This window comes from Canis lupus, chromosome 19 (genome assembly GCF_003254725.2).
Source record: "Canis lupus dingo isolate Sandy chromosome 19, ASM325472v2, whole genome shotgun sequence".
Classification (NCBI taxonomy): domain Eukaryota; kingdom Metazoa; phylum Chordata; class Mammalia; order Carnivora; family Canidae; genus Canis; species Canis lupus.
In genome coordinates this window covers 46,207,527-46,221,485 of record NC_064261.1, presented here as the reverse complement: position 1 = coordinate 46,221,485, position 13,959 = coordinate 46,207,527, and the positions used below count along the sequence as shown (strand labels likewise).

The 13,959-nt window shown below is 38.8% G+C and overlaps 1 protein-coding gene across 4 annotated transcripts in view; it reads right to left on the bottom strand.

Annotated features, from left to right (window-relative positions):
* Nucleotides 1-13,959, bottom strand: part of ARHGAP15 (Rho GTPase activating protein 15) — a 608,969-nt gene that overhangs the window by 495,211 nt on the left and 99,799 nt on the right. For all 4 annotated transcript variants that reach the window (XM_025431170.3, XM_025431189.3, XM_049097196.1 and 1 more), the window contains one exon: nt 5,974-6,061. In XM_025431170.3, coding sequence (XP_025286955.3) covers nt 5,974-6,061 — 88 coding nt within the window. The remainder of the gene's footprint in view (nt 1-5,973; nt 6,062-13,959) is intronic.

Sequence of the window (13,959 nt, the reverse complement as noted above, 5' to 3'; positions counted from 1 at the left end):
AAAAAAAAACCTCATTTCTCTTTTTAGCACACAGACCTTGCCCATTCTCAGTTTCATGTCATCGTTCATATTTTTTAATTCACTGGAATTCCCTGCCCACAAATCTCCACATATTGAAATTATAACCATCCTTCAAGGCCCAATTCAAATCTTTCACAGATGTGAGCTCTCCCTCCTTTAAATCTCAGAAAAACTCTTTTATGTTTCTTATTTCATCTCACCCTATTTTTTTGGCAAAGACGATATAAAGCAAAGACTATATCTTGATTATATCTCTATGCCTTATATGTAGCCCTAATGAGCAAGCTGTTCATTGTAGGATTTCAATACATATTCTTATGAAGTCTTTTCCCACCAAGGCTTATATAAATAGCACAAACTTGATTAACCAAATGCATATTTAAATGAAAGTGAGGTAGATTGTAAATGAGAAACTATGCTATTTAGATCAACTCTCCACTGAAAACAATGAAAAGTGCTGGATAAAATATTTCTTTTTAAAAATTGCCTTAAAAATATTGAAAGCCTGATAAGATAGTGGGAACTGCTAGGGCAAATATTTTTGGGAAATGGGCATCTGAACACAGAGAGGAAAGCTGAATACCAAATCAATATAACCACTCTTTGCCTGAGGGCATTTGTTTGTACTATACATTTGAACTTTGGTCAATTGACTTCACAGAATAATGGAAAAGGTACTGCCTGAGGTCCTATGAAAGAATAAAGGAGACCCAATATTAAACTTGTTCTCTTTCTCCAACTCAAGGGATTATAAAGAAAACTGCCATTGCAGATGAGCAATGTGAGAGAAGAAAAAAAGAAAAGGAACACTGAAGAACAATTCTGTCCCTGAGAAGTTGTAGCACAACTATAGCTCACCTATAATGTATACACAATCTGAGAGTTTGAAACTGTTAATTTAGATTCAGCTAATCAGTCACCAAGAGTGTCCCAGACTATGAGAAAAATGCAAAATATTCTGGAATAGGACATGTTTTTATCCCAAGACTAAATGATTAGCACATAGTCAAAAATAACCAGACACACAAGGAAACCAAGCAACAGAGTGAGAAGCAGCAGAAACATGTAGACTTCAGATGTTATGTCATTAGACACAATATAAAACAACCAAAAACTTCTAATTTTAACAAAATAAAAAGGACTTTGGAAAATATCTGCAGAAGACAACTCTTGCAAATGACATAGCAGATTAAAAAAAAAAAAAACCTCTAGAAATGAAAATCACAATTGAAATATAGATGTTTATCTCAAAGAGAGATTGAATTAAGAATTAGAAGATAAATCAAGAGAAATGATTTGGAATACAGTTGAGAAAGACAAAAAGATTTTTAAAAGAATGTAAAATGTGGAGAATCAAGTAAGAAGACAATGTAGGTTTAACTAGAGGCTCAGAGAAAATATAAAAGTGTCATTTGAAAAGCCAACAGCAAAATAGTAAGATAATAATACGATAATTTTCTAAAATATATTAGTGACAGTCATAAACAATTTCAAGAGGCCCAACATTACAGGCAGGAAGAATAAAACTGTGGATACACATCTATCTATATGTGCGTGTATGTGTGTGTGTGTGTGTGTGTGTGTGTGTGTATTATATTGAGCTTAGAAAAAAGAAAAAAAGAAAGAATTAAAATATCAGACAACAATAGCACATGTGCTGAGAAGGGGATATATGGATTAAAAATATTCTAAGGTAATATTTTGGAAGAGGGTAAAGAATTTGATTAGCTTTAGGCTTTGATAAGTTTTTAGGTTTTTTTTTAATATTTTATTTATTTATTCATGAGAGACACAGAGAGAGAGAGAGAGGCAGAGACACAGGCAGAGGGAGAAGCAGGCTCCATGCAGGGAGCCCGATGTGTGACTCGATCCCGGGACCCCAGGATCACGCCCTGGGCTGAAGGTGGCGCTAAACCTGCTGAGCCATCAGGGCTGCCCCAAGGTTTTAGGTTTTGATAAGCTTTGATCAGTGCTGCAATTCTAAGCAAGCCACTAACAAAATGGAAACAAAGTGTATCACTTAAACCAGTGTAAAAAAAATATGGAAGAAAAAAAATGAAAAGAAACAGCATGACATATTTAAAGAAAGAAGCAAGAAACAAAAGAAGCACATACTGTGATTCCATTTATATGAATTCAAAATCAGACAAAGTAAACTACATTTCTTAAGGGCTACAGATACAGGTGGGGAAACAATGAAAAGTTATAAAACAATGAATAAAATGCAATTTAACTCTGTGGCAAGGGAAGAAGCTGGAGGATTTAGTGACAAATGGCAGGAGATGAAGCTTCTAGAGGGCTGACAGGATCTTGATTTGATGGTGTTACGTAGGAGTTTGATTCATAACTTTTAAAATATACATATCTATTATACATATTACTAAAAATGGCTTTTGCACTATTTCCAAAGACAATATTTTAAACATTTAAAGTAAATTACAAATCAGAATATGTAAAAAACTATGAGACTATGAGCATCATTCTTTCCTTCATAATCCAGGAAACCTGGTTGTAGTGATACCGGTGGTTTTCGAATGCTCCTTTACACAGAAGGGCCAGCCAGTCTTGGCTGAAAGACTGAAAAGACTTTCTCTGGTCCAAGGCAAAGTGAACAGAAAAAAAAAAAAAAAAAAGAGACAATGCATATAGACATAGAAGGGGGATAGTTTCCCATTTCGGTGAAGACGACTGTATTGGATTCTGAGGCCTTATCCTACCTAGATTTGACATCGGGATATATTATGATCCCCTTCCTGTCAGAAAGTGGCCGTGGTAGTAAGAGGTAGGTTACTCTCAAATGTCCTTACTAAAAACAAACAAAGAAAACAGAATGAGTCAGTCCTCTTTTTCCTTGACTAGGTCACTGAGGACCCAAAGCCTGTGAATCTCTAATTCATACAAACCAGTGAAATGATTCTGTGTCTATTCCCCAGAGGAGGTTGCTTTTGATAGGAATCTGACTTGGCTGCCCATGGGTAGAGTTTCAGGGAGAAAGACAGTCAAACATGGAAGGTGCAATCAGGTACCTTTTGTGACATGAAGTATTAAATGTGAAAGTCACAGGTAAGAGCCAGTGGAGGAAGAAGAGGGCCCCAGGAGAATGTATCCGCTCCTGCAAGAGCTTATATCTAGAGCCCCAGAGGGAGCGATAGCTTCGCTTTCAGAATTATTCAGTCCTTAGACACAACATTTATGCTGCCTCTGGGCACAGAGTTCTCTCTTTGGAGCCCCCCCTTGCTGGTGTTCCTTGAAGTAATGTATTTCCTCTTCTATACATTTCTGTATCAATTCAAGTACAAAACTAATATGCTGTAAAAACAGGTTATAATTAAATACGCCCTGTACTACACACCATAGGATATATTTATGTATTTTAATGGCACACATTAGAGTGGACTGTAATAATTTGCGGCTACTATTTATTCTTTTTCTTAGTAACTGGGCCCACGATTGATTCTCTTGGCAGATAGCCCTGCGCCCATTTTACAGATGAGTATTCTGAAGCTCAAAGAAGTTGAATGACTGTGTCAGCTCCTCAGCAGCAAAACTGGAATGAAGTCCCCTGTGGTTGAACTTCAAAGCCCTGCTCCTAGCTGCTCGGTTGCTTTGTCTCACCACGACATTAACATTCAAAGATCATTCCTATAAAGATTAAAATGCCATTTATTCTTCAAACCACATTCTGTGCCACTCAGTCAGTTTCTACTGACCCCTTGGAGGAAAGGACAGACTTCTTCCCAGAAGCCCCGTGAACAATACCAGGACATGTGTACGGGGGTGCAAGGGAAATACAGAAACTTGAGCATAAATCTCTTTCAAAATAAAACCACAGCATCTTTAATCAAGGCCTGGCAATCATCGTATCGTTTCTCGGAGACTGGAATTGGTAAATGTGGGCTATCCCACTAGGCCTTTAATACTTGGTTAGAAATGTATCCAAGAAGTTGACTAGCACGACAATTCATGCAGTACAAACATGAATCTGTAATTCTCTTCCCCATTACCACAAAACACAGTTAGTTCCTGCCCTGAATTCACTTTGAAGATGAGTGCCTGGGAGAAACCATAAGAGCATTGAAAACGGGGCCAGAAGTAATAAATAGGGCCTGCCAGAAAACGTTAACGAATTTTCTTCTAAAAGTAAAATCTATTGTCAATTTACAACTCTGAAGGTCGGACTGGAGGCAGGCAATTAGTGAGCTAACTTGAAAGGTCTGCCTACAGTGTTAAAAAAAAAAAAAAAAAAAAAAAGAGTTTGCTTTCACCTGTATAAAATTAAGCGGCTGATAATTGTATCTCCTGGTACTGGGAAGAAGAGATTAATTTAAATAATAAAATAAAAATGAAGCAAAAGGCTGGAATTTGGAATCTAATCTCTCCCAGTATCCCAGAACGTTCACAGAAGCGCTGCTCCAGTGGAATTCTACTCACCCAGCAGGACGAGGATCATCTCAGCAGCCCAACTTGCCAGGCAAGCCACTTGCCTCCCTTCCCCGACTTCCCCCCTTTAGAACTCATTCAAAGGGAAGACAAAGGACCTGTGAGTGGATGGGAGTTGTTTTGTGCCTGGCCCTCAGGGGTACTTTATTTTTCTTAAAAAGATTATCTCCACCTTACTGTAGCCCCCAAATAAAAACAAAACAAAAGCCTAGAACAAATTTCTGAGGCAGTTTAAATTAAAAATACAAAGGATTGAGATGTATTTTTAATTTATTTATAATTAGTTTACAGATTGGACCGCACCGAGACTCCAAAATCAGCAAGCCACTTGGGGATAAAGACGATTGCAATTATCAGGGACAAGCCAAATGCTACCTTTTGTTCTTCTATTTAAAAACAAACAAACAAACATCTCCTAGCAAACGATTTTCTATTTCCTATTTAAAGAGGATTACATAGCAAACACGACTAGTGGCTGGAAAGCAAAGAACTTTCCATCGTTTTATTACCTGCCAAACACAAATTAGTTCATTGTGGTTAACCGCTGCCAGGCTACCCCTTTCCCTGCCGCCCATCAGGCCGATGGCAGGTGGGTTCCTGCCCGGCCTCCTTCTCAATCAGGAGGGTGTCAGGGTGCTCCCCACCGGCTCCTACATGGCCTGGGTCTGGGCCTTGGGCAGCAAGTTTTGGAGCTTGAATTGCCCCCATAACTAGCTGGGGATTGCTCCTTCTTACTGTCACTGTCAAATCTCTGGGGGCAACTGCGAGGCCCTCCAGGTACCATAAAGAAACCTTACAAATTTCGCTTTATCTAATAACTACAGGATACCAAAATCCCATTAGCTCCATTAGATGGATTCAGGAATATTCAGAAAGGTTAGCTGGATAGAGTGAATGGCGCAGTCGGACCAAGATAAAAAATCACTTTGTTAACTTAGAGTGTTTCCTCATTGGTAACACCCTATATTAAGGTGCCATTTGTAAACAGTTTATTATTATTTATTAATGTATGAAGCACTTTATAGCATGCTAGATAACAACTTAAATTCATGTATTAAAGATGCACATACATGGTTTAATAGGATTTACGTCTTATAATATTCTTTAAAACAGCTTCCCATAGTCTCATCCGTTAAGCATTTATTACTAATGCATTTTATAACATACTTTATAATACATTATTTGAGCAAGTAGCTGCATTTAGCGATCATTTCATAAATAAGAATAAAGCATTTATAAATGGCACCTTAATTTAAAGTGTTACCTTCGCATTACTAGATAGCTGCTCACCATTCATCTCATTTTGTGATTATTCTCCAAATGCACCACTTAATAAAACAGACACTAAGTTCTATTTTCCCTTCATCTGATTAAAAGTTTATTGAGTCATTTCCTCCATCTGCATTCAGTCGTTGGTAGCTTGGAGGCTTCAGTGTGATTTCTGATGAAACCAAACTTTTAATTCAATAATATTTCTGTGAAGATGATAATAGTAGAAACAGAACTACCTACCACGTTAGAGAGAGCCTGCTGCTTAGATTCTTTGTAAAATTCAATTTTTCGACTAGAAAGAACAATCCAGGAAGTAGACCAGTTTTTCCTTAGGAAAAGAAAAAAGAGAGAGAGAAAAAAAAAAAAGCATTATCACTTGAAGAAATCATTCATAGATATTGTATAGGCAACATTTGGATGAGTGGAGACTGTATTTTTAACTAGTCTTCATAAAAGTCTTTCTTTATTAAAATCTATAGGTGGTAGGGAATTTGGGTAATAATAAAGACATTCTGTAATTTTTAAAAATCATGGCATTTATAGTAAACATTTCTCATTTGGAGAGCCTCACAAAATCTTTTTCAAGTACTAAAACTCCAATTCTTGTGTATTCATGGCCCCTACTCCACAGTCTGTTTTCACAGCAAGCCAAAATTAGTGAAGTAAAAACAGAAATCAGAACCCCTCCCTTCATTGTTACTTCTCTGCATTGTTTCAGTATATTTCAGAATTGGAAAAACTAACCAGATAATGTGTCATTGCCTAGTTAAAAAAAAAATTCTTTTTTTCAGAGAGAGAGGGAGCAGAGGGAGAGGGAGAGAGAGAATCTTAAGCAGGTTCCACACCCAGCATGGAGCCCTACATGGGCTCAATCTCATGACCCTAAAACATGATCTGAGCCGAATTCAAGAGTTGGCAGTTAACCGATTATGCATCCAGGCAGTCCCAAAATATTTTTTTAATGTTGAATTTCAGTAGAAATCAGAAATGCAAATTTAAAAAGTAAAATGATTTTTCCCTCTTTTGCCTATCAAATTGGCAAGAATTAGAAGGAATAATACCGAGGGTTACTGAAAGGGTGGAGAAGTGGATTCTCGCATACAATTTTGGTGGGAGAGTACATGAGCACATCTTTATGGAGTGAATTTGGCAGCATGTTGGGTTTTTTTTTTTTTTTTTACATCTTTTAAAATGTGTTCCTATTTGACTAAACAAGTCCATTTCTATGAGTTTAAGTTTATCCTAAAGCAGTGATCTCATAAGTTGTTAACACTGTGTGCACAATAATGAAGTGCACCATTATTTCTTGTGCACCTAAAATATATTTTAAAAGATTAGTTGTATAAATTCCATGCAATAAACTCCTCTAACGAAATAATAAAATCTATGTTATAAAAGAATACTGATATGGGAAGGTTTTAAGAAAGACCACAATACAATATGTAGTTTATAACATCTTACTGTGCATTTATCTGAGACTGTACTCCCCACTCTGAGCCCCTTCTGATGATTAATTCTCATTCACCAGAAGTCAAATATTTGTCCTAAACGGCCATCTGTGACTTCCTCGCACAGCACTTATGATAGGTTCAAAAATAATTTTTGTATATCTCACCTCTCTCTCCATCTTAAAATAAATCCTCAAAATGGTAAAAACCATTTCATGCTTGCAGAAGCATCCTGAAGTGCTTAGCACAGTGCCTTGAACAGAGGAGGCACTACATATGTATTCCCTGAGTCAGTGACTGAACTGACTCAGCATGGGGGAAGAAAGCTGGGTGTAACAATAGTTAAATCAGGTGATAAAATCACAACTTTCGATTCTCCTTTGAATTTCTTGGTGTTTATCAAATTTCCTGCATTGAACCTGTATTACTTCAGCAACTGTATGTGTATCTTTGTGTCGTGAAGAGTGTCCTTTTGTAGATGATAAAACAGTATTAAGGAGATTAATATATTTAAGTTTCTAACCATTATATCATACTGCTGCAGGTGGCTTTGGTTTAACACTTCAAAATAATGGAATTCATTTTATAAAATTGGTAGAGGGGCACCTGGGTGGTTGAGTGTCTGCCTTTGGCTCATGTCGTGATCCCAGAGTCTTGGGATCAAGTCCCTTATCAGGCTCCCTGCAGGGAGCCTGCTTCTCCCTCTGCCTGTGTTTCTGCTTTCTGTGTCTCTCATGAATAAATTAATATATATATATATTTTTAATGGTAGGAAAAAAGTTTACAGACTTTATTCAGATCAATAGAAACCTACACAAAAACATGTTAAAAATGGTCATTAACGATCTCTGTGTAGCTTATTTCCACTTGCTTCTTAGAATTTAGGAGTTTGATTGAAAGGACAGTTTTGATTCAGTAAAGTCAATATTTACAACAAGATTGGATTGCTCTTCAATGCCTGAAGCTTTCTTAACCAGGCATCATTGTGTTAAAAACAACAACAACGACAACAACATGATAAACAGAAACAAAACAAACAATATGTATATTCCAACATGCAAATATGAACATTATGTTCTGGGACCTACTTGTCTTCAAATGAAGTCACTTTTTCTATCAAATAGTGAAAAAGGTGGAAATACAACAACAGCAGCAGCAGCAGCAGCACAGAAAGCCACAGAGACCTTTTCCCTCCTTTCCCCTAAGGCCCACTTCTCTTTTGAGGTACCAGGAGCAGCAAAATGAATTGAGACGCCCATAGCCTTGTCTCTATGCAGGTCATAGTATTAGCTGACCCCAGAGACAGAAAAGAAAAACATTGAAAGGACTGCTGGTCTATACTGGGCATCGTTTATCTCCACCCCTTATTTTGACAGTATTTGATCAGGGAATATGGAACACCCTCGGACTGATGGAACCCATATTTAACCTGCCTGTTATATTTCCCACTATATTTTTCATCTCCTGGCAGGGAGATACTATACCTTATTTGCTTCCAGTCTATAGCAAGCCCTGGATAAATGGTTCTGATTTGAATCTGTTTCAGATGTTGATCGTTTACAGAACGTGTTGGCATTACTCTTCCCTTCCCTAAACTTGGAACTGGAACTGGTTAGAAATGAACTTGCATGAAATTCAATTATCTCATGGTTCTTTGTTAGAACTTTGAACCACTATGAAATGCTCCCCCGTAGGTGAATGTGACGAACAAGTCAAAGAGGGTTAAGAACTGCGGGTCTCAGAACCTTCGTAATAGGAATCGCCCTGACAGTTTACATACAATGCTATTTCATTTTGATCTCATAAATTACAACATCTCTATGGTGTTAGAATAAAAGTGAAGATTTTCCCAACTTGCTTAAAATAATTTGACTTCAAAAGGAAGAGGAAAAACTGTTGTCGACATTTTAGACGCCCTAATTTCATTTTTCCCACTGTCTCTTTAAAAATGAAAATTAACACATATTATTTTGAGTACCTGCTACAGTTTGATTGCCTAGAAGCCTAGCTTCACACAAAAAAAGGAAGATACCAATAATGCCCATTTACTAATACAGAAAATGAAGTTCACAGAGTTTAGGTAACTTAAGGCCAGTTAGATTTAGAGTCAAACACAGTTTCTCTGACTCTGAAGCCTATAGTCTGTTCACTAATTTATGCTGACTTTTTTTTATAGGATTAAGCAGTACTATCTTGGCTAAGGAGATTGTCGATGTCAGATTTCACTATGGTTTTGGTTGAAATGCTCACGTTATAAAAGCCCATATGCACAGCCTGTAACAAGGTAGAAGCCAAGGAGGCTCCCTTATAAACTATTTTACCCGATGCTAATTGAAAGGACAGAGCAAAGGCCCACCACTTCCAAACTCTCCACTTCCCTTGGAAGTTGCACTGATTTAAAGGAGTCCCACAAAGGACCATTCAGCTTCTCAGAAGAAGCTGGAATCTGGGGTGTGCTCCTAATGATGGCCCCTCTGTCTCTCTTCTGCTGGGAAATTACTCTGGTCTGTGATGAGCAGACTCATCTGCAGTCAGTGAAGATCATACAACCAGGAATTGAGTCAAAAGCCTCTAGTCTAGGAGTGGCTGAGAATTCACTTAATGGAAACAACTTTTAACCTATGACTTAAGTCAGAGCCTGACTCTGTGAATGAGATATTCTGGGCACGTGACCATTTTCCCTACAATATCTGTCTGGTTCATTCCCCATCTGATGGGTTTCTGTTGGGCTGTCTGTAGTTCTCAGGATACCAGTGGGACAGTTTTCTCACCTCTCTAATCTAACATGGGAGCCACTTGGAGGGCATTGTCAGCTCTGGAGAGAGTTGTAGAAAGGATCAATTGGCAAGGTTTTGCCCTGACTTTAACCTTTAAGGCTTTCTCTATGCAACTGAATCCTTATAGGTGACTATTGTCTGGTATATTGAGAGACAACTCAGGAAATGAGCTGCTCCTACAAACTTTAAGGGCTTAGCCCAGAACAGGTGGGTCTTGCAGTTTCTGATGAGATATTTATTTATTTATTTTTAAAGATTTTATTTATTTATTCATGAGAGACACAGAGAGGGAGAGAGGCAGAGACACAGGCAGAGGGAGAAGCAGGCTCCATGCAGGGAGCCCGATGTAGGACTTGATCCCAGGACCCCAGGATCATGCCCTGGGCCGAAGGCGGATGCTCAACTGCGTCCCCTGATGAGACTTTTAAAATAGACCTTTCAAGGATGAAGCAGTTTTCAGAATGGAGGGAAAGTCCTTCTACTCCCCTGACTCCTCCAAAGAGGTGGACATCATCTCTAACTTCTTTGAGCTTTTCCACTTCTGAGAATAGTATCTGACATTTAGTAGGGGCTCCTGGAAGGTTTTTGAGCAAAAAAAGCATACGGGTTCTCAGATTTCAGGTGGGCCATGCCTCTAGATTTTTCCTGTTCTGTGTTTGCTGTGATTCACTCACAAGCACTACAAAAGCACCAACCTCCTATATTTCCCTTCTCTGTTCCTTGGTTCTCTGGTGTTTTGATATGTTATCCCTGGCATTAACAACAACAACAAAACTATCTAATGCTTCTGGTTGAGCATATTTTCTTCCAATTTATAATTCTGCTGTTGATACCTGAGCCTTCTCCAGAGCTCTTTCTGACCTCTCAGACATATGTCAATAAGATGAGCTATTCTGCATGCATTGGTCCCTACTCTGTGCAAGGTATCACACCTGGTATTTTGTATATGTCGAGTAATTAAAAGGAAAGTTAGGGGTGCCTGGGTGGCTTGGTTGGTTAGGCATCTGCCTTCAGCTCAGATCATGATCCTAGGGTCCTGGGATTGAGCCTGCTTCTCCCTCTCCCTCTGCCCGCTGCTCCCCCAGCTTGTGCATTCTCTCTCTGCCAAATAAATACATAAATAAAATCTTTAAAAAACAAAAACAGAAAACAAAAGTGCAGAGCCAGTCACCAGTATCTATTGAGCATCTACCACACAAGTCACAATTCCAAGGACTGAATATATAAAGGCAAATAAGAGAGACCTCAGGGAGTTTCCCTTCAACTAGGTGGATCCAGGCAATAAACATGGAAACACAAGGCACTGGGAGTGGGTCGTACCTCATATTACAGATGAGGAAACCAACACTCAGGGAGTCCACATCCTACCCAAGAGCACAGAACTTGTAGATAGGGATTCAAGCCAAGTCTCCCAGATCATGAGGACCATATTCACTCTGCTGTATCCGTTGTCCCCAGAGCAAGTGGCAAGCAGCTCTCCCTTAGGATCTTGAGCACATCTATGCAGAGCCTCACCATAGGCTCTGAGAAAGGAAGATAAAAGAACTTCGGCCAAATAAGCACTTAAATGTCTTTCCCCTTGTAGCCAGGCCAAGAAGTGGCCTGGCTTGGGATGCTGCAGGCCGTTTCTTCCCGACTTTGCCATTTATCCATTGGTGGGGGCCAACTAATGCCTCACTATCTCATCGTCTAAACTGTAAGGACGTTCTTTCTATTTTTCCACACGGAAGGAAAGCAAACAAACTATTAGGCAGATTTAGGACTAAGTAAGAGACATAGCTCAGGAGCTATTTAACCTCAGCAAGTCAGAGGTTTTGGGCATAGGAGGACAGGCTCATCACAAATTTATGGATAACAATCAGGTGAGGGTTGTATATCGAGACAAGTGATTCAATTCAGGAAACAGATTGTGGGCCAAGGAGTACAAGTATTTTTTTTAATTCTTGTTATGACAAAAAAATAGATCACACTGAAGGTGGGAAAAGGTGTTCACTATCATGGGGGGGGGGGGGAGGACTAAATTTGAATGACAATTCTTTACACGTATGCAATTAGTGGGACTTCTCCTCCCAGGGAGACGCTTCACAAAACTTCCTTGAAGCAAACCCTCAGGGGTGAAGGTGGCAGGGGGGAAATAATCCCCCAAACCACCACAGGCCCTCCCTTTGGCAGAAAACTCTTTGCATTCTACAAAACGGACACCGGGTGGCAGCACATAATAACAGCAACTGTGTAGCTGCTGCTTGTGAAGACAGCTTGATGGAAAATAGTTCTTAAAATATTCATTACCCTTTTAAGAATTTGTCAGCTTGAGCTTGGGTGGAACACATTCATTTGTCTTATATCCTACCTCCACCTCTCCTAGGCCTCTGTGATGACGGGTGGCCAACCAAAAGTCAGAGGAAAATGCAAATGAGACACCTTCATAAACTGCAGACTCTCTTGGGACACCTGCCTTTGTTACCTGACTTGATCACCCTGGATTTGACATGATTCCCCACCGTGGTGGGAGTGACAGTGATTTACTCTAGTGTATCTGACTGATGGTCCATAAAATCCCTTGATCACTGTTAGGTGCTCTTACTCATTCTCAAACAGGTAGGTTAGGAAATTATTTCTTCTCCCTCATACTCCGAGCCTCTTGTAGTTAGCCACTGCTAAAAGTGGGCCACACACACACACACACACACTAAAGCATAAATCCACACATCTCTGTCGGTATTGCAAGAAATGTAAAATCTTGATATGCTCAGAGAGTGATCAGATATTGGAAATTATAACAGAGCATATGATGGGAATCCTAAAACCAAAGCAAACGTTTACAACTTAACTTCTGTATTCTGTACTATTCAAATCTTCCCTCCAGTCCTCACCACCGAGCATAAAAAGAAGAGAAAGACAATTCAGCCTGGAACAATTGGTTGGGAATCCTGATCAGAAAGTGCTAAAGAAAAAAATAAGTTCACCTTAGCAGGGTACTTTGGCATCATGCTCTAAAGGAAGTCTGTTCTGAGAAACGACTATGAAAAAAAGAAAGAGAGAGAGAGAGAGAGAGAGAAAAGAAAAGAAAAGAAAAGAAAGAAAGAAAACAAAAATAAAAGTCTCATAGTTCTGGTCTCTAGGAAGAAAATGGACACTAGTAGACACACACACTGTACAGCTTCACTCCTTTTCTTCCCATATCCCTCTTCTGCTCATCTTTTCACCCCCAAGTACATATTTCTATGCCCCCAAAGAGCAGAGCAGAGGGACCAGTTACATGTGATATGATGTGCAGAGCCACAGGTGAGAGGACGAAGGGCAGGCTTGAAGTGAAAGTGACAGGTGTAGATGGAGAGATAGTGTCCACAAGGTCCAGTCTTTTGTAAGTGGACGTATTGAAAATAGCTTTTCATTAGGGTCTCACAGAGCTTCAGTGAGGTCTGGGCTATTTCCTTTCGGGGATGGACGTCTCAGAACAAAGGCATTCCTAAACTTCATCAGAAAAGTAAAACATATTTTCGATGTGAACAGTTAAAAAATTAAAGTTGAGGCTGAATGTATTATGCTTTCAATCCTGTCTGTGTATCTCGTGATAATTTATAGAACACCATTTCAAGATAAGGCTAAATATATGGCCTTTTATGGATATAAGATATAACCAGTGAGTTCTCCTTCCTTTTTTACCTATTTTTGCTCAAATTCAGAGAAAGGTCAAACTATTCCTAGAAAGAAAGAACTATATAAAAGAAGAAAGCTAAACAAAAAGGAAAAGGAGAAAAAAATTAAAAAAAAAAAGAAAGGAAAAGGAGGAGAAGGAAGGAAAATAAAAACACAGTGCATGATGTGGATGAGCTCTCATGGATTTTTTAATAGAAAACTTTATAGAGAATAATAAAATAATGTTTGCTAAGTGATAATTGAAGCCCTTGGTACTGTTAATTGTATGAAATCAAAGGATAGTTTTTGCTTCCGGTCTCTAAGGAACTTCTAGCAAGAGAGTAAAAACTAACCTATTTCAG